Genomic DNA, 19,951 nt, shown 5'->3' with positions numbered 1-19,951 from the left:
TGCTAAGCCTAATATATTTTTTCTAAACACTGTGGTGTCGTGTCGCTTTTCGCAGGAGTTCTTCTTGCCCCGTCACGTGTCTTTATGTACTTGCGTCCAGTGATGTCAGTAACGCGTTACTCAAATCTGACCCTTTTTTTCAGTAACGAGTAATCTAACGTGTTACTATTTCCAATCCAGTAATCAGATTAAAGTTACTTATTTAAGTCACTGTGCGTTACTCTCTCTCTCTCTCCACCTCACACACACACACACACACACACACACACACACACACACCGCTCCCTTACCCATTCCCCCTCCGCTCTTCCCCAATCACACGCGTCTCGCTTTCTCCCCTGTCTCTCTCTCTCTCGCGCTCGGCGTGTTTTTAGTTTCTGCCCGTTTTTGTTTTTCGCCAGTTCTCAGGCTCCCTATCTCTTTATAAAGGCATTTTTTTTGCGGCCGCGTCCCAATTCACTAGCCAGGGCAGCGGTCTGCCACAAATTTGATTGGCAGAGGAGAGTGTTTGAAGATTTTAAACCCCACGTGATTGGAAGTTCACTGTGTCACAGAGCGCACATACCGTAAAGACAAGAAAAGTTCCGGTGCTTTAAATGAACACTGTCAGAATTAAATCCTTCTCAGTAGTTGGGTCCGGTATGGGTCCGTATTGGACAACGTCTGGGTCCGGACCCGGACCACAGTCTGCAAATATGTGATCCCTGGTCTAGACCATATACACGGTTCTGTTTTATAAAACCACTCCTTGCTGCCCTGCAGAGAACAACAAGTTCACTGTTCAGTTTTACAGTGTTAAATATGTCAGGTCAAGAAAGACTTTCTTTATTTTATATATTTTTATAAAAACAAGTATTTATGTTTAGTAAAATCAAGAAAGACCATATTTTATTTTTTATAAAAAAAATATTTATGTTAAGTTAATTTTTTTATTTTTATAAAAAAAAACTAATTTTTTTAGGAAATAGATTAACTTAATAGAGATAAATTGTTGCTGTTAAAAATGCATTTTCCAATAATGGGAGTATTGGCAAAACTGGTTATAATGTTTATGTTAAGGCGGCGGGAGGTGGTGTCTGCAGCTGCTGAAAGTAACTTATAAAGTAACTTGTAAAGTAACTTAGTTACTTTTAAAATCAAGTAATCCATAAAGTAACTAAGTTACTTTTTAAAGGAGTAATCAGTAATCAGTAATCGGATTACTTTTTCAAAGTAACTATACCATCACTGCTTGCGTCACACATACAGCCTCTAAAAGAGAATCCAGGATCAGTTTTACTGAACGCGAGCGGCTGGTGGAGCAATGGAGACTTCAGAAGAGGAAATTCAGAGCTCTGTAGCTCATTCACTCATAGTAAAAACAAAGAAAAGGTGTGAAGTTTCTGACTAAGCTCTCTCTCTCTCTCTCTCTCTCTCTCTCTCTCTCTCTCTCTCTCTCTCTGACTGAACATAACCTGGAATCGGATTCATCCGCTCTGAAAGGAGACCGCATCACACCCGCCCAGTTTAAAATGATTCTTCCGCATGCTCAGTGCAATTACCCATTCTCACCAGAGAGGGCTCTAAATCCCAAAACTTACAGACATCAGCTTTAATCATGTATGTTAAATTCCTGTATGTTCTTTTTTTCACAAAATGTAGCTCCTCTTATTTTAAAGGAGGGACATATAAGTTATATAGAGCTCCTCAACACTTTCTTCTTTTTTGAATTATTGAGACTTCCTGTTTTCGAGTGATTACACTACTCATTCTGTATGTTTATTAACACTGTGGTTGTCATCTATATCAACGGATCCGCTGTTGTGCCAAAAGTTTTACCACAAAGCTAACAGAGATGGTCCACGTAGTGTTAAGGGCTACATATGTAGTACCGTGTTTTTACAGCAACAGAACATGAGCACAGTAGAGTAGAGAATGATTACTCAGTCTTGTGGTGTGATGCTCGCAGAGCCATCAGTGATCCCTTGCAGATCACTCGCCTAGCAAATATTTGGTATGCTAAATATCTGATCCAGTCTGTAACTGTGAGTCAAGAGCAGTAACTAACTACTACTTACAGCCAATGGGATCCAGTAGAAAGAGAGAACTAGAGGCCCAAAAAGCATCTTCTACATGGTCAAGGCTGTTTCTGTTTCCCCTATTAGTATATCAAGAATTCACTATAAATGGGGTGAATGAAGCTTAATAAAAATACTATTAAAATGTATGAGTATTCCTTTAATTTAAGAAAGTACCATAATGTATCTTAACAAGCAAAGAAAGTGTACGTGTAGGTTTTTCATTTTTCTACAGTAAAACTAATTTACATAGTAAAGGCAGTAGCATTACTGCTGCTGTGATCTGATTGGTTGGTGAGCTCAAGCTGGAGTTTCAGGCTAGAGCATGTAAAACAGGTTTATAACTTTTAATAGGTTAAAATGTTAAAATTTAGGTTAAAAACCTTATAAGATTATATCTGTGGTTTTGTAACATTGATAATATTGCTCAGTGTTGGGGTAATAAGTATTTATTTCAGTATAAAATTGATCAGATATTTATACATTTCTTGCTTTATATGAAGCCATTCATTTTGGACTCACTTTAAGTGCGTATTCTCCTCTTGGTAGATTCCCTGGCATGGCATTGTGTTAAGTCCTGAAATGTTCTTGTGACAAAACATGTTTCTAGAGGTCTACCAGGTAAGTCAGCAATTTCCCACTGTGAAAAAACATGTCATTTGTGTCACTAATAACTTGTGTAGTAAGAAAGTCTCAACAACTAAAGGACTCGCGATTACAGCCATTACAGTCATGAAGTAGGAACAGCACAATGACTGACGACTTAAAAATTCATGTATTGTGAACCTGGCATTTGTTGGCCAATTTTAGGGTTTTTAATTTAATGGAGGACGCAACAGGAGACCAGTAATGGAAACGCAGCATAGTATTCTACTGCAGAGGGAGCCCAGGAGCAAATATACAAATTATCATATAAAGTTGCTTTAAAGTAATAGAAAATGTAGAATATTGTCCCTTTAATCCTGTGGGAACAGAACTACAGGACCACTGGCGTAAAAATGAAGTTCCCAATCTATACGGCTGGTCAGGGTGAGCTGCTGTGTGTCACCGAACAAATGTTTTAATGCTTTTTATCAGATCAGGCCACTTAGGGAGCAGCGAGTGGGTCGATGGTCCACTCTGACGAATGGCTAATATCATTAGCTCGGGCTGCGATTGGCAGATGCAGCAGCACCGAGGCATCCTGGGATTGATCGACCGCCTACAGCATGCAGCCCTAATGCTGGCCTTGGTAAAATCACTCATATATGAAATATTGATATTGGCTGATATCTCTTCCTGTACAGGGCTGGACCTGGAGAGCTCCTATCAAAGCAGGGCTGATTTAAAGCAGAGGATAAACAGAAGCTAGCATGCTAATGTGTGTGGAAAATCTCTGCTCTGTGTTATAGCTCCATTGTGCACTGTCTAAATATTTTAAAATGATGGTCTGTGCACTCTTAGAGGAGTGAGTTCAGTCAGCGGAAGAGGCAGAACACACACACACACACACACATATAGAGTGAGACACTCACACAGGAAGTTTTCTCAGCGTTCAGGCAATAAATGTGTTGCTAGCGCCATCTGTCACCAGAAGAAGCACAGGCAGCAGCAGTGCCGCCCACTGTTTTAAAGGAGGAAATGGTTCAGATGGGTTAAAAAAATCACACTGGTTAGCTTAGCAGCAACAGCCAGGGTTAAATCTAACCCACAGGAAAACCTTTATCGGAGATAAGAGCTCTGCAGATCAATAGCATCAACCAGAGCAGAAGCCACTCAACCGCTAATGAATACAAGAGTTTTTCCACTGCCTCAGACAAGCTAGGCTGTCTGTGAAAATACAGAAGAAACATACCAGAAACGTCTGATATTGCAGACCTTTCTACAATATTGTTACTTGTATTTTAGTAATTCAGTTAAAAGTGTGAAACTCATATATTAATTATATAGCTGTATTACACCCAGAGTGATCTATTTTAAGCCTTTTTTTATTTTATTGTTGAAGATAATTGATTATGGCTTACAGCCAACACAAAAATCAGTGTCTCAGAAAATTATAAGATTATATAAGGCCAAAAGGTACTTTTGGCAGTGTGGGCAGAGTGCCAAGTCCTGCTGGAAAATGAAATCCACATCTCCATATGTCAAGTATTAGGTCAGTGCATTTTCTGAGAGCAATAAAAGTAATAAACACTTAAAATAGATCACTCTGTGTGTTTAATACATCTATATAATATATGAGTTTCACATTTTGAACTGAATTACTAAAATAAATTACCTTTTCAATAATATTCTAATTTTTTGAGATGCACTAGTATATCAGTGAATTAAAGGATAGTCAGTTAAACCACAAATTAATCTAGCTGTTTTTTTGGGCAATGCAAACAGTGTAATGATGGTTGCCACCTTTCAGAAATTAAAATGTTTTTTAAAACTAAAAAAAATAAGGCACGTCCACCATGGCGCACCAGTTGTATGTTTTATTGTGTGCTGGTGTTTTTAGTAAAGGGGTAATCAAGAAAGCAATTAGTCATACTTAAAGCTTTAAATGCTTTATTACGAATGAACGCATTTTCTTATACAGTGCAGTTGATTCAATATAGAAATCTGTTTGTGTGGAGTGTGCTACTGCTACTATGAATTTTTGAAAATATAAACTAACTAAATTGAGAACCTAATGTAGCTCTTTAAGTGCATAACTATTAGTTATACAAGTTTCTATTTTACAGGATGGGTAAGTTTTCAGGGAGTTTGCCTTTAAAGGATCATTTTACCAATTTTACCACCAAAAACTGCTTTATTCAGTCACTGAGATGTAAGCAAAGTTATCCAGTTTGAGAGTGGTTTGGCGTGGCCTGGTTTATTGTAGAGAAATTGAGATACGTAATGGCTAATTTTACATTGGAAGTGATATGAACTGGGGATCCACTGGGGATTTGTTTACTGTCCAAGATCACCAGTTAACCTTTTGAGTTTTTATATATATAATGTAAGTAATAGTAAAATAGTAGTACATATATATTTAGGTAGTATATTACAAAGATCTGCATGCTTTATATTAACTTCCATGGGAAGTTGAGAATCTTTTTTTTTTCTGTAAAAGCAGACAGCAACAATATGTTGGGCTTATATACACCCCAAAAAATTATTACCAAATGACCAAAAGATAAATAAATTGACTCAAAATCACATTTGAGCTATGACTGATTTAAAATATTAATATATTAGTTTATCTAAATCAAATGCACAGTATCTCTCTAATATAATCTGGTGGAATAACCCTGTTTTAAAACAGTTTTCATGCATTTTGGCATATTCTCCTCCACCAGTCTTACACACTGCTTTTGGATAACTTCACTCCACTCCTGGTGCAAAAATTCAAGCAGTTCAGTTTGGTTTGATGGCTTGTGATCATCCATCTTCCTCTTGATTATATTCCAGAGGTTTTCAGTTTGGTAAAATCAAAGAAACTCTTTTTAAATGGTCTCTTATTTTTTTCCGCTATATGTTAATGTGACACACATACTTTCCTGACTAAATTGTCTAATAAGATAATAAGGGCAAATGTTACAATTTTAGAGCAAAACTGAGGACAATTTTGTATGACTCTATTTTTAGGGAAAATAAAATGATAGTTGTTAACTATGATTTGTAATAAAGAAAAATAAGAGTTATAATTTGTAATAGAATTTTGAAAACACAAAACATTGATTTTGTTTAAATTATTGGAGAAAAATATTATTTTTATATACTTTTAGGTTGTTAAACATGGTTGACCCTAAGTCAGTTTGACCTGAGATCTTTACTTCTGTCCCTTACAGTTCAGCATAACAGGAGGGTTCAACCTAATGAACCAACCTTTTAAAAGCCAATCTATACAACTGCTCATGGTGAGCTGCTGTGACTAGTTTGCCTAATTTCCCTACTATATCAAAATATTTCCATATGCAAAACCAGGAGCTGAGGGTTATGGTGTACATGGTGAATGGTTCAGAGACCACACGCCCCATTCATTTTGGCTGTATTGATTTACAATAGAGCATCGTGCTACCTTAAGCCCTTATTCTACCTCTCTTTACTGACAAAGAAATGATGGATTATTCCCCAGCTCCCCTCCCCTGCAGCCCTAATGACTGCCTCCATCCAGCTGAGTTCAGCATTCTGGGCCTCGGCTGAAGCGCAGCACTGGACTTACTCTCCATCTATTGAAACCAGGGAAATGCTGACTTATGTGTAAATGCTGTAATTAAATTAAACGCGGCTTTGAGTGGTGTATGTGTCCGCCGCATAGATTTAACAGCAATCCCCGTCAACAGAGGTTTGTTAATCATGGTATTGTGGAACAATAACAGGAAATGAAAATTGTATTATGCCTGACATGTATAACTCTGACGGATGGCTGTAGCTATTAACTGTCATCTGCTGCAGATTTACAGTGAATTACAGCAGGTCTGAGCAGTGCATAGTTTGTACATCATTACATTACTACAGTATTAACCTTTACAGTTGTGATATTGCAATTATACATATTCATATACATTATATACACCAATCAAGCATATCATTATGAACACCTGCTTGTTTCTACAATTATGATAAATTTTATAAGCTCCACTGGTCATATAGTAGCACTTTGTAGTTGTACTATAATTACAGGCTGTAGTTCTGTATCTGTTTCTCTGTATACTTAATTACAGAGGTGGAAAGTAATGAATAACATTTACTCAAGTTACTGTAATTGAGTAGATTTTATGAGTAATTTGTAATTTTTAAAGTAGTTTTTAAAATAGGTAATTTTACTTTTACTCAAGTACATTTTGACACAAGTAATTTACTTTGCTACATTGGAAAGCTCCCGATTACTGAGTAAAAAATAAAATGCTGGGAAAAAAAACAATTGTCTGAATTTAAAAAAATATTAATTGGCGCGGATGCACTGGCGCACTGATGCTCGCGCGTGGAATAAGGAGGCAAAAAACGTCCTCATGCAATACAAAATGTGCCCCGGACAGAGCTGATTTTTAGATGGGTACTTTTACTTTGACTTGAGTAGAATTTTAGCAAATAAAGGTACTTTTACTTAATTACAATTGTTCTGTACTTTTTCCACCTCTGCTTAATTATCACCCCTCTGTGGGTAGGTAGTTTGTAATAAATTGGAGGACAGAGAGAGAAGAACACAGTGTTTAAGAACTCCAGCAGCACTGCTGTATCTGATCCACTCCAAGACCCCATACATCTGCTCTGTGGTGTTTTTTTCTCCTGTGGGTTTCTGAGTATTGAAGAACAGGATGAAAGAAGGAGGATAATAATAAAGTATGTAGAGAAACAGATACAGAACTACAGTGTGTAATTGTGTTAGAACTACAAAATGTCCTATCATATAATCAAGGAAGTTGTAAAAATCGATAATGATTGGCAATCAATAAACCTATAAACTTAGATGAACCTGTTTACACCATGCCTACTGCTAGATGTGGGAAAGAGGGGTATAAACTCCCAGGTTGGAGCATCGATCTGGAATTATGTTGCTTCATTAAATACGTTTTAGAAGAATTGATCATCCAACATCCTCCCCCTCACTTACAGGGGTTGGACAATGAAACTGAAACACATGTAATTTTAGTGTGGGAGGTTTCATGGCTAAATTGGAGCAGCCTGGTGGCCAATCTTCATTAATTGCACATTGCACCAGTAAGAGCAGAGTGTGAAGGTTCAATTAGCAGGGTAAGAGCACAGTTCTGCTCAAAATATTGCAATGCACACAACATTATGGGTGACATACCAGAGTTCAAAAGAGGACAAAATGTGTGTTTGTATCAAAATCTTGCTGAAGCATCTGTGACCAAGACAGCAAGTCTTTGTGATGCATCAAGAGCCACGGTATCCAGGGTAATGTCAGCAGACCACCAAGAAGGACCAATCATATCCAACAGGACTAACTGTGGACGCTGTAAGAGGAAGCTGTCTGAAAGGGATGTTCTGGTCTTAACCCGGATTGTATCCAAAATACATAAAACCACGGCTGATCAAATCACGCAGAATTCAATGTGCACCTCAACTCTCCTGTTTCCACCAGAACTGTCCATCACCACAATAAATTATTGTGCTCTAAAACCAGGTGTTTCAGTTTCATTGTCCAACCCCTGTATGTTTGCTTTGTTCCTGAATATAATCAAATCCTCACAACAATGCTCCAAAATATAGTAGAAACAGTTACTCCAAAAGTGGAATAATTACCTCAATTTCAGAAGAAACGATAGATCAGCAGGTGTCCCAATACATCTGTACACTTGGTGCAGTAATAGATTATAACAGACACTACTTAATTTAAAGACCACAGAATTCTCCATGCAGTTTCTAATGCTTCTGTTTTATTTGTACTTGCAGTTCAGCAGTGTTTACAGAGTGAATAAAGCTTTGAGGTTAAAAGGCATCTGGGTGAGAATCCTGAGCTGCTGAGTCTTTTCACTTTGGCCACTCTTTTCATGGTTGACAAGCCATCCTTCATGCCCTCTTTCAGGTCTATGTAGGCCAGCCTGAGACAGCAGAATCACACACACAAAATAGGACAGCACTGGGGCGAAGCTGGAATGGAGAATGAGCTGTCTGAAGGGAGGTTTCTGGCTGGAGTGTTCATGTACACACTATTTATCAGCATCTGTGCTGTATAAGAGAGTTTTCTGTTTAGAAGAACAAAGAGTTTCTGAACAATGTAGTTTATAATACATTTTAATGTAGAATGCAGTGCTGCAGGACACTAAAGCCCGTTTCAAATCGATTTAATGAATACATTCCTTGCATATTACCTTTTCAAGGTGAAATAAGAAATCATGACATGGCAATTTTACATGATAACAATCACATTATGTCTGTTTTACAGTAAGCAGCAAAGCCTTATACTAGTGCAACTCAAAACATATATATATATATATGATTAATTAGTTCAGTAATTCAGTTCAAAATGTGAAACTCATATATTATATAGATATATTAAACACACAGAGTGATCTATTAAAATGTTTATTTCCTTTATTGCTGACAATTACAGCTTACAGCTAATGAAAACCTAAAAATCAGTGTTTCAGACAATTTGGATATTATATAAGACCAATTGGTACTTTTAGCAGTGTGGGCCGTGTACCAAATCCTGCTGGAAAATGAAATCTACATTTCCATAAAAGTTGTCAGCAGACCAACACCAGCAGATGACATGGCCTTCGTGAATTTCATTTTCCAGAGAGACTTGGCACACTGCCCACACTGCCAAACGTACCAATTGTTCTTATATAATATTCTAATTTTCTAAAACACTGATTTAGGGGTTTTCATTGGCTGTAAGCCATAATCATCAAAAATAAAATAAATAAAGAAATAAAATAACTTTTCCATGATTATAATTTTTTTTGGAGATTCACTTGTATTTAGAGCTGTTAATTTAAGCTTTTTCATTTAGCTATATCTACAGTATTTATGCAAATTTGTATCAAATTTGAGGGCTAAAGCCTTAATTTTATAAGTTTTTAATAAAGGCTATGTATGTCTATTTTTCTGTCTGATTAAACTCGTATGATTGTGTCTAAAACCAACAAAACAATAAATAAATTACACAAATTACAAATACGATTGCTATTAATTGACACTGATACCCGTGCAGGACACATTTATAAAGTGCAATCAATCCAAAATTTGTAAAAATGCATGCAGTGCTTAACCCTTTCAGGCCTCCAGTGATGGAAAACCATGTAGCTAAGAATGCTGTTTCCTGTCTGCAATGCACAAAAAAAAAAAAACTTAAAAAAAAAAAAAAGTTTTTTTTAATTTTTTTATTTCCATTGCATTGGAACCCTGTGTACAATATTTTATATTTCATACTGACCTTTTTATTTTATAAACGTCCCAAAACAACAAAAATAATGATTATAAGTGTTCTAAATCACATTAAATTAGTAAAAAATATCTGTTACTTTGCCTCAATGGGCCAAGTTACTGTGTAATTGGTTTATAAACTTGTTCATTGGCTGGTCTATTCTGATGGACAACAGCTCTCAAATAGTGTTATACGCAGCAAAACATTTAAAAATTGTGATGGATTCAGGGTCTGAAAGGGTTTATAACAAGACACATGTAGATTATGATTATGTTAACAAGCAGATTAGCTAGTGTTAGTACGGTTATAACACTATGGGTTTGTTTCCCAGACAGGGATTTAGTCTAGTCATATACTGCATAAGAGTCTAGTAAATCAGGACCTTTTTTTGAAAGGAAGATTTTAGCGTAGGACTAGGCTTAATAACTGTCTGGGAAACCAACCCAATATATTTACATACAGAACATGAATAAATGTTAATAATGCAGTCATATACCTTGTCATAACCCTCTTATTAGTTAACACTTAACAGTAGTGTTTTTTATTTTATACACATTCATATAAAGAGTTTATAAGGAGATTTCAATATGTACTATATAACTAGATTTGAAAGTGAAAGATTAGAATTTGGAATTTAACCACTTTTAGCTTTGATATCTTTAAATAAAGATTTATTTCTGTTCACAGTTGCATACATTTTCCCCAAGATCTTTTACTGCTGATGGGAGATTTGGAACACTGCACATGGTCTTCTCCAACACATTCCAAAATGGAACTGTCCTTTTACATTTTTAAATAATGTATTAGACAGCTCTTAACCTGATTTTAGTAGTTTCAGCAGTATCTCCTTAGATGCTTAGATGCATGACAATAATTTGACCCTTATGAAAGTTTAGCGAAACAAATGCACCCATGCAGTAATTTTCCAATAGGAGGCTCTTATCTGTTTGCTTAGTTAAATCCAGGAGGTGATTTTTTTTTGGCCAGACAGTGTGTATCGCCAAAATGTTCTTCAGTTTTCCCTATTGAAAGGTGAACAGAAACACTGATTATGTTTATTGACAGTGGCACCTGATAGAGGTGGCATCTCACTGTTAAATGTATACATTCCTTAAGGGACTGTGTGGAGGAACCCCTGAAGTTGCTTCGAGGAAAATCTTCCCAAAAGCACATTAAGTTATTCCTACACAGTTTTGAAGAATCTGAAGAACCCCTAAAAGTTCCACAAGAAAAATGTAATTTTAACAAAGTCAGGCACAAGTGAACAGTCAGATTTTGAAGATGTCAAGCCTACAAATCTGAGACACTCTGACAAAAGCCAAATTGTGATGGGTAAATCACTGGATCAGAACATCTACAAAACATCAATAAATTCTTGTAGGGTGTTTCCAGTATGCAGTATTTAGTACCTACCCAGTATGGTCCCAACTGGAGAAAGGCTCATGGGAAAATTGACTTTTGTTGTAGTAATACATGATAAAAAGTACTTACCTTTGATAAATAGCACACCTTTGTTCTCCCACAGGGTTCCGAGATCCAGAAATTCTAACAGTTTGTCCAATAGTTTGTTTGGAACGCTGTGGGAGAATGGAGGTGTGCTATTCATCAAAGGTAAGTACTTTTTATCATGTTTTACTACAACAAAAGTCTATTTTACACCAGAGTTCTCCTTTAAAGGATCTGCTGCTAAAGTTAGTCTAGGTGCCAGATACCACAGAACACCTTCAGAAGTGATAAAATGTTTATCAAACTATTGGAGGATACTCAATATTGGTCAGGTGGTTTTAAAGTTTTGGCTGATCAGTGTATATATATATTAACATTAACATATGAACATATGAAGTCTCATATGAAGTCACAGGCACTGCTTATTTAACTAGTATTCAAGAATGTATAGGACCAAGACAAGATTTTAGCATTTTGCTTATCATTACATCTCTCATATATGTATATGTTTAATTATATATACAGTTAATAAGCTTCATGAATCATCTGAATGCACACACAAGCTGACATTTTTATGTCTATCCCAGTGATGACACTCCTCTGGAAAGTTCCACACTGCGTGACTCTCCTTATGACGACTCACGGCGTGGACAACAAAACCAGGCAGTTGCTTCTCCAGAGTTTCCGCCACAGCTTTGGCGTCTCCTTTCTTAGCAGGACCGTCCATCAGCTGCTGGATGCTTTCTTTGGGAAGAGGCTGGGGGTTGCTGCAGTAGGACACCACCACGTTAGTGTCGTTCACCTGCAGAACGTCGAACCAGCTCTGACCAATCACGTACTGGAAGTTGTCGCCTGCTCTCCAGTTGCGGTAGCTGCTTCCAGAGTGGTTGATGACGCGCACCGACCAGCTGACCCAATCGTACTTCCTGACCAGGAAAGTGAGGAGCTCCTGGGCGATGTCCTGAAGACTCTTGTCTTCCTTCTCCTGGATCAACCTCTGGACGTCCAGCTTTGCTTGTTCAGCGAAGAACGCCACACATTCTTCAATGCTGGCCTTCATCTTGGTCTCAACCTCTTGAATCTTCTCGCTCCATTCTTGAATCTTCTCCTGCTCCACGTCTTCGCCTTGGGTAAGAGCACAGTGACCCAGCAAGGCGATCAAGCCCAAGCAGTAGAGTTCCTTCATCCTTACGCAGAAATCCTCCAGAACCCTCCTGTTTCTAGCCTCATATTCCTCCACAACCTCCAGAACAGACCCTCCAAAGGTGCTGCTCCCCATTAAAGCATCATAAAGATCGTAGAGATTCTTCTCTCCACCCGTTTTGCTAAAATGCTCCAAAAACAACCTTTTTTTCACCTCACGGAACTGAGGCTTGGCCTCCAAGATGTCCAAGTACTTGCGGAACTGGTTGCGTATGTTCTCCTCCACAGAGAAGTACTGGTAGTCCAGTCGACCCTTCTTAATCTCGCAGTCGATGTCCTCCAGCTGATTGGAAAGCACGTCAAGCTTGTTCCTCACTGCTAGGAACTGTTCTTTCACGTAGACCACCTCCTTGCTCTGGACATTATCCAGAGCCAGTCTCACCACCGGAGCAGCAACTTCACACAGTGGAAACAGCTCCCCCACTGCGCTGGCCAGCACCTCCGACCCTCTCTCAAAAGTCTCCATCACGGCCTCGATGGCCTCCTTCTTCTGCGCCACGACTTTCTCCAGTGGATTCGGCATGGCTGTAAAATATACAAGCAAGCAAAGTGATGAGAATGCAGTCTTGGCCTGAAAGGAAGGGTCTTGAATAAAGGGAGGCACACTGTAATTAAAATGAATCCAGTTTAAAGGTAAATAGATAAAGAGACATAAATATTTTTTTATCCTGTAGAATCCATATCCTATTTTCAATTGTAGTTTTTACATAAACATTTCCAAATTACTCTTTATCAATAGATTTAATGCTGCCTTTTACCATCAAGTGGTGTCCAGAGGGCTAAGCACTTCCACTATGATTGGGAGATCGCTCGTTTGAATCCCAGTCATGTAGCTTACTAGAATAAGTCTATGGTCTATACAAAACATTGTAATGGAGTTCTTTGCACAAAATCCCTCTCACATAGAGATCTCACCAGCTCTATTCTTGTCAGTTTTAGTCCCTTTCAGAATGAGCCATTTAAGGGCTTTGTCACTTTCATGCAAATAAGCTGTTACTGGCCAGGCCATTTAAAAAGCATAACACAAACAATCTACTTCATGCTTAACCGCAATAGAAAGTACTTACATATCCCTCATCTACTGACTTGGCTATGGACCCACCCTGACTTGCCACAGATCCCTCCTTCAGATGAAGTCTGCTGGCTAATCTGGTTGTGTACTGCGTTAGGTTCTCAACCAGCAGAGCAAAATGGCATTTCTTCAATTGATGGGTGAGGGGGAAAGCCAGGGTGGTTCTACATATGTTTCCTTAGAGTGGAATCCCAATAAGAGAGCCTTCCAAATGGCTCAAAGAAACATATGATTTCTGACACCAAGATCTTTCAGCTGATTCACAGAAAATGGCTGGATGGATTGATTTTTTTTTTTTTGGCGCTTGTTTACAGTGTTTACAGGGGCAGTCGAGACCCAAGTGGCAATACAAAAGGACACAATAAATTAGTATAATATAATATAAACATCAGACCATGACACATTTATATAAATCTCAAAGTTTAAAAAATAACTCTCTAATGTTATAAAACACACCCACATAAATAATATATGAATAATAGCTATTTCCAGCAGCATTTACCACCAGGGCAAAACACAAACAATCTAGTTATTGCTTAACTGCAATAGAAAGTCCTTATATCACCCTCATCTACTAACTTGACCCTGACTTGCCACAGATCCCTCCTTCAGACAAAGTCTGACCAGACTCTTTCAGCTGATTCACAGAAAACGGATGGATGGATAGTCAAAACCCAAGTGTAAATACAAAAGCACACAATAATTTAAACATCAGACCATGACACTCCCTAAAGTAAAAAACATCCTCTCTAATACTATAAAACACCTTGTTTTTAACACATAATTAATATATAAATGATTGCTATTTCCAGACGCATTTACCACCAGGGCAAAACACAAACAATCTAGTTCATGCTTAACTGCGATGGAAAGTACTTGCATCTCCCTCATCTACTGACTTGCCACAGATCCCTCATTCAGACGAAGTCTAATCAAACTCTTTCAGCTGATTCATAGAAAATGGCTAGATTTTTTCCGCTTGTTTACAGTGTTTACAAGGGCAGTCAAGACCCAAGTGGAAATACAAAATGACACAATAAAAAATATATAATATAATATAAACATCAGACCATGACACATGCATATAAAACCCAAGCAAAATTTAAAAAGTAACTCTCTTATGTTATAAAACACACCCTTGTTTTTTAACACATGAAAAATATATTAATAATTGATGTTTCCAGCAGCTCTAAAGTCATGACGCATGAAGAGGAGTCACCTCACCAGCCTGTCTGTCTCTCTCTCTGTCTCTCTGCTCATCCTTTATCAGACAGCAGAGGAGAGCTAAAATTGGAAATATCCAGTGGAGGAAAAAAAACTGAAAATTCCCAGTTACTGGATGGGTCTGTCTGGGATGTGCTGTTTACTCTGACACTGGTAACAAAGCAACAAAAATGCAGGGGTGTCCAAAGGACACACCTTAACGCATAGATAGGGAGTGTGCATATGTTTCTGCACCCCCCACACTCTCTCTCTCTCTCTCTCTCTCTCTCTCTCTCTCTCTCTCTCTCTCTCTCTCTTTCTATCTCTCTCTCTCTAAATGAAAGGCAGAAAGAAGCAGGTTATTTGTTTTACCCTGAGAGAAGCGCAGATCTGCTCCAAGATCTCCCACAAGTTCTGCTGCTCAGCTGCTCAGATCATCCACCGACTGGAGAGCACGACGCATCTGGACTCAGAGAGAGAGAGAGAGAGAGAGAGAGAGAGAGAGAGAGAGAGAGAGAGAGAGAGAGAGAGAGAGAGAGAGAGAGAGAGAGAGAGAGAGACTCGGAGAGAACGAGAGAGAGAGAGAGAGAGAGACTCAGAGAGAGAGAGAGAGAGAGAGGGTTGCGCGCTCTGATCCTCCATGAACGTCACGCTTTTGGAGAGCTCTTGGCGCAGCACAGCCTGAACCTGCTGCTGTCAGTTCTTTCAGAGCTGCTGGAAACCAAAACGCCTCGTTTTTGTCTCTTAACCTTTGTCGCGTGATTTCCCCCCAAACTGCCTCGCTGGAAACGCGCGTCGTGTTCAGCAGAGAGCGCAGGGAATTGCGCACAGTGCAGCCTGCGCTGTGATTTACCCACAGCCTCCACCTTCACCACAGAGGAGGTAAGAGCTTCATTTGTGTATTGTGGTTTGTTTAAGGGCTCTGCTCAATTATCCATCTCGTTTTTGAGAAATTATACCCTTGATTTTTATGTGTTATTGTGTTTAAGCTGTAAAACTATCTTGCTTACTTATTTATTGTACAAGATTAATGGGTTTTCATGGCTGACACAAACAGCATTCTGGTTAATCTGGTTAAGATGGTTGACTATCTTAGATTTTGACCAGTATGGGGTATGTCTTTGATTGAGTTTAATGGTTTTAAGTTGGCCTACACGCATAAGCAACCAGATCAAGCTAGATAACTATACTATGACCAATCTTAAACATGCTGGTTATCTAGTATGTTTATGTATCTGGTTAAAATGGTTGACTACCTTAGATTTTGGCCGGTATAGGGTAGGCTATGTTTTGTTTGACTTTAATGGTTTAGATGCTCTAAGACATGCTGGGAGAGGAGAGGACATGCTGTTTATCTATCATTTATTTATATTTATCACTATCCATATATTATCCAAACAAATTATAGCCTTGATTAATATAAAAAAATCAATCTAGACTGAGTGCAAATAATATTTGAAGGCACATTTTTATGCTTAAGCTCTCAAAAATAACCTTGTCCACATATTTATTGCACAAGAACATTTTCTTTCAATGGCTGACAGCATGACCAGCTAAGCTGTATTACAGGCATGATCAACCTGATCAAACTAGATAACTACAGTATGACTGAGCTTGAACATGCAGGTTATTTAGCATTTACTTCTATTTACTATCATCCATGTCTTTTCTGAGCAAATATTAGGCTTTCTTAAAAATGAGAATCCATCTTCACAGTGTGTTTAAATATAATCTAAAGGCATCTGCTTATGTCTGAGCTCTAAAATCCTTGCTTACTAATTTATTGTACAACATAAATGTTTTTTTTATGGCTGACAAAAACAGCATGGCCAGTTAAAGCTGGTAAATTTGGTTAAGATGTTTGACAAGCTTAGATTTTGACCAGTATACAGTATAGTTAATGGTTTATCTGACCTACAAGCATGGCCCAAATAGTATGACCAAGCTTGAACATGCTGGTTATCTAGCATTTACTACTATTTCCTATTATCTATATTTTTTGAGCAAATTATAGCCTTGGTTAATATAAAAATCCATCTAAACTGTGTGTAAATACCAGTTAAAGGCATCTTTTCATGCCTGAGCTCTAAATCCAACTTGCTTAAAATGGACATTTTAGTTAATCTGGTTAATATTATTAAGACTATCTTAGATTTAGCCATTACAGGGTATGATTTGTTTAAGCTTAATGGTTTTTAATCTGTTTTACAATCATGGCCAACCAGACCAAACAAGATAACTACAGTATGACTGAGCTTGAACATACTGGGTATTTAGCATTTACTTCTATTTACTATCACCCTTACCTTTTCTGAGAAATTATAGCCGTGATTTATAGAAATATCTATACACACTGTGGGTAAATATAATCTAAAGGCATCTCATTGTGTCTGAGCTCTAAAATGACCTTGCTAACTAATTTATTGTACAACATAAATGGGTTTTCTTGGCTGACAAAAACAGCATGGCCAACTAAAGCTGGTAAATTTGGTTAAGATGTTTGACAAGCTTAGATTTTGACCAGTATACAGTATAGTTAATGGTTTATCTGGCCTACAAGCATGGCCCAAATAGTATGGCCAAGCTTGAACATGCTGGTTATCTAGAATTTACTACTATTTCCTATTATCTATATATTTTTGAGCAAATTATATGCTTGATTAATATAAAAATCCATCTAAACTGTGTGTAAATACCAGTTAAAGGCATCTTTTTATGTCTGAGCTCTAAAACAACCTTGCTAAAGCTGGTCAGTCCGGTTAATCTGATTAAGATGGTTGACTAGCTATACAGATCTTGACCAGTATAAGTATACAGTATAATTTGTTTGAGTTTAATGTTTTTAAGCTGTTTTACAAGCATGACCAACCAGACCAAGGTAGATAACTACAGTATGACTAAGATTGAACATGATGGTTATCTATAATTTGTTTGTATCTATTATCATCCATATCTTTTCTGAGCAAATGATAGGCTTGATTGATATGGGAATCCAACTACACTGTGTGCAATTATAATTTAGCATGGCCTGTTAAATCTGCCAAAAGCTTAGATTTTTGCCATTATATGGTATGTCTTTGTTTGAGATTAATGGTTTAGCTTGTCTACAAGAATGACCAAGCTTACATGAACAAGCTTAAACATGCAGGTTATCTAGCATTTATTTATATCTATTATCACCTAAAGATTCTCTGAGCAAATTATAGATTTTTTAATATAAAAATACACCTTAAAATGACATGAACATTTTTTTTAAAAAAGGTGTTGTATTGTGTCTGAGCTCTAAAACGACCTTGCTTACTAATTTATTATACAAAATAATTTAGTTTTAATTGCTGACTAAAACAGCATGGCCAACTAAAGCTAGTCAAGTTGGTTAAGATAGTTGACCAGTAGAGGAAGGACAATATATCACTATCACAATATATCACTATCGCTGTATATCATATATATATATATATATATATATATATATATATATATATATATATATATATATATATATATATATATATATATATATATATATATATTATTTTTTTTTTCTGTAATAGATTATCAATATGTGCCATTAAATTCTAAGACTTGCCACCTAATTTAACATGCTATAGTTGCTTCTTCATTACTCCACATGGTTTTATAAACCTGTGTGAAGAATATTTGTAGAACAGAAATAATCCATAATTCCTGGTATTTAATTGGTAAGTATTGATGAGAATTGTCTTGTAATATATTGAGTATCGCAGAATCACAGTTTCATGATATCATCGTTATTGTGGGCAGCGTATCCATGCTGGTTGACCTAAATCAAACATAGTAACATAATTCACTAAGCTGGTGTAAGCTAGTTAGCTTACAAGTATATGGTATGTTCTTTTAGTTGAGCAGCTTTTTAACCACGTTAACAATTAAAAGACCAGCTTAGAGCATCTAAAACCAGCTACCAGCAAAATCTGGTCTCAAACTGCACTATTCAGCAGGGCTCAAGTGCTATTCATGCTCCTGAAGAGAGCTGATCCAGAGGAATTAAACTCTAAGCCCAGCTATCTGTTCTGTTCTATTCAGAGCAATGATAGAGCCTTGATTTATATGAATGATCAATTCAGACTGTGTGTAAATATCATTTAAAGGCGTCTCATTGTGTCTGAGCTCTTAAACAACCTTGTCTGCTTATTTATTTTAGAAGATAAATGGGATTTCACTGCTGATGTGGGTTGTCTGCTCTTGTCAGGAAAAAGCTAGCTGTTTTTACTGTCATAACCTACGTAGCTAATTAACTAAAAACAACGAAAATGCCTTTTAAAATGCTTAAAAGCATCATTTTAATACCATACTTTGAAATTAGCTTTAAAAATCCAACTCTATTTCATTGTAATACTACAAAAAAGGGACTACAGTAATGTTACATCTAAGAAATAAGCAGAGATTGATACTTCATGTTAGCTTAGCATCTCTGATTAAAGATCCCCATAGGAAATAATATAGAGGAGGGGGAAAGACCAGTAAAGGCAGCACAGCTTATTTTAACTTTAAACTGTGTGACTCTTAAATCTGGATTCTCTTCAAGCAACTGCCTTTTTTCCGTTTCCTTGCAGTGAGGCCCACAAACCAGTTTTACTCACTTTTAAAGGAATGTTTGAGGGGCTTAAAGAGAAGTCTGAGGCTTGAAACATGAGAATGTTGGTTTGAGAAGATTTAACACATTTTAAATTGCATTATTTTCATGTATTTTATGTGTTTATTGTGTTGTGTGAGGCATTTTTTGCTGACCATCATTAATAACACATCCGTTTTATGATTTAGTTCCCCTTAGTGAAATATGGCATAAGGATGAAATTTAACTTGGTAAGATAAGATAATTCTTTTTTAATTTTACATTATACAGGCTGTTTAAAGGTCAGGGGTGAAAAATAAAAAAGGCACCTGCTTTTGAGCACTTCTCCATTATAGAATTCACCACAACCATTGGGACAGTACCTCATAGAGGGTGGCTTAAAAGTAGGGCTGGACAATATGGCCAAAAATTGTATCACGATATATTTAAAAATTTTGGTCGAAACAATATAATTCCGACATCATTATGAACAGTGTAAAATACACCGCACATGTTATATATGTATT

General features: G+C 37.0%; 1 protein-coding gene across 1 annotated transcript; it reads right to left on the bottom strand.

The window, feature by feature from the left end:
• Positions 1-9,864: 9,864 nt before the first annotated feature.
• On the bottom strand, positions 9,865-15,574 carry LOC103039477 (protein rapunzel). The gene is made up of 2 exons (XM_007242157.4): positions 15,203-15,574; positions 9,865-13,080 (listed from the first exon to the last, which is right to left on the bottom strand). Exon 2 carries the CDS (start codon positions 13,076-13,078, stop codon positions 11,888-11,890), a length of 1,191 nt encoding a protein of 396 aa, XP_007242219.3. The 5' UTR covers positions 13,079-13,080; positions 15,203-15,574; the 3' UTR covers positions 9,865-11,887.
• Between the last annotated feature and the right edge of the window lie 4,377 nt (positions 15,575-19,951).

This window comes from Astyanax mexicanus, chromosome 1, assembly GCF_023375975.1.
Source record: "Astyanax mexicanus isolate ESR-SI-001 chromosome 1, AstMex3_surface, whole genome shotgun sequence".
Lineage (NCBI taxonomy): Eukaryota > Metazoa > Chordata > Actinopteri > Characiformes > Acestrorhamphidae > Astyanax > Astyanax mexicanus.
This window is presented reverse-complemented; position numbering and strand designations above follow the sequence as displayed.

Coding starts and splice junctions, on each gene's coding strand:
- LOC103039477 (XM_007242157.4), bottom strand. CDS start 13,078: ATGCCGAATCCACTGGAGAAAGTCGTGGCGCAGAAGAAGGAGGCCATC.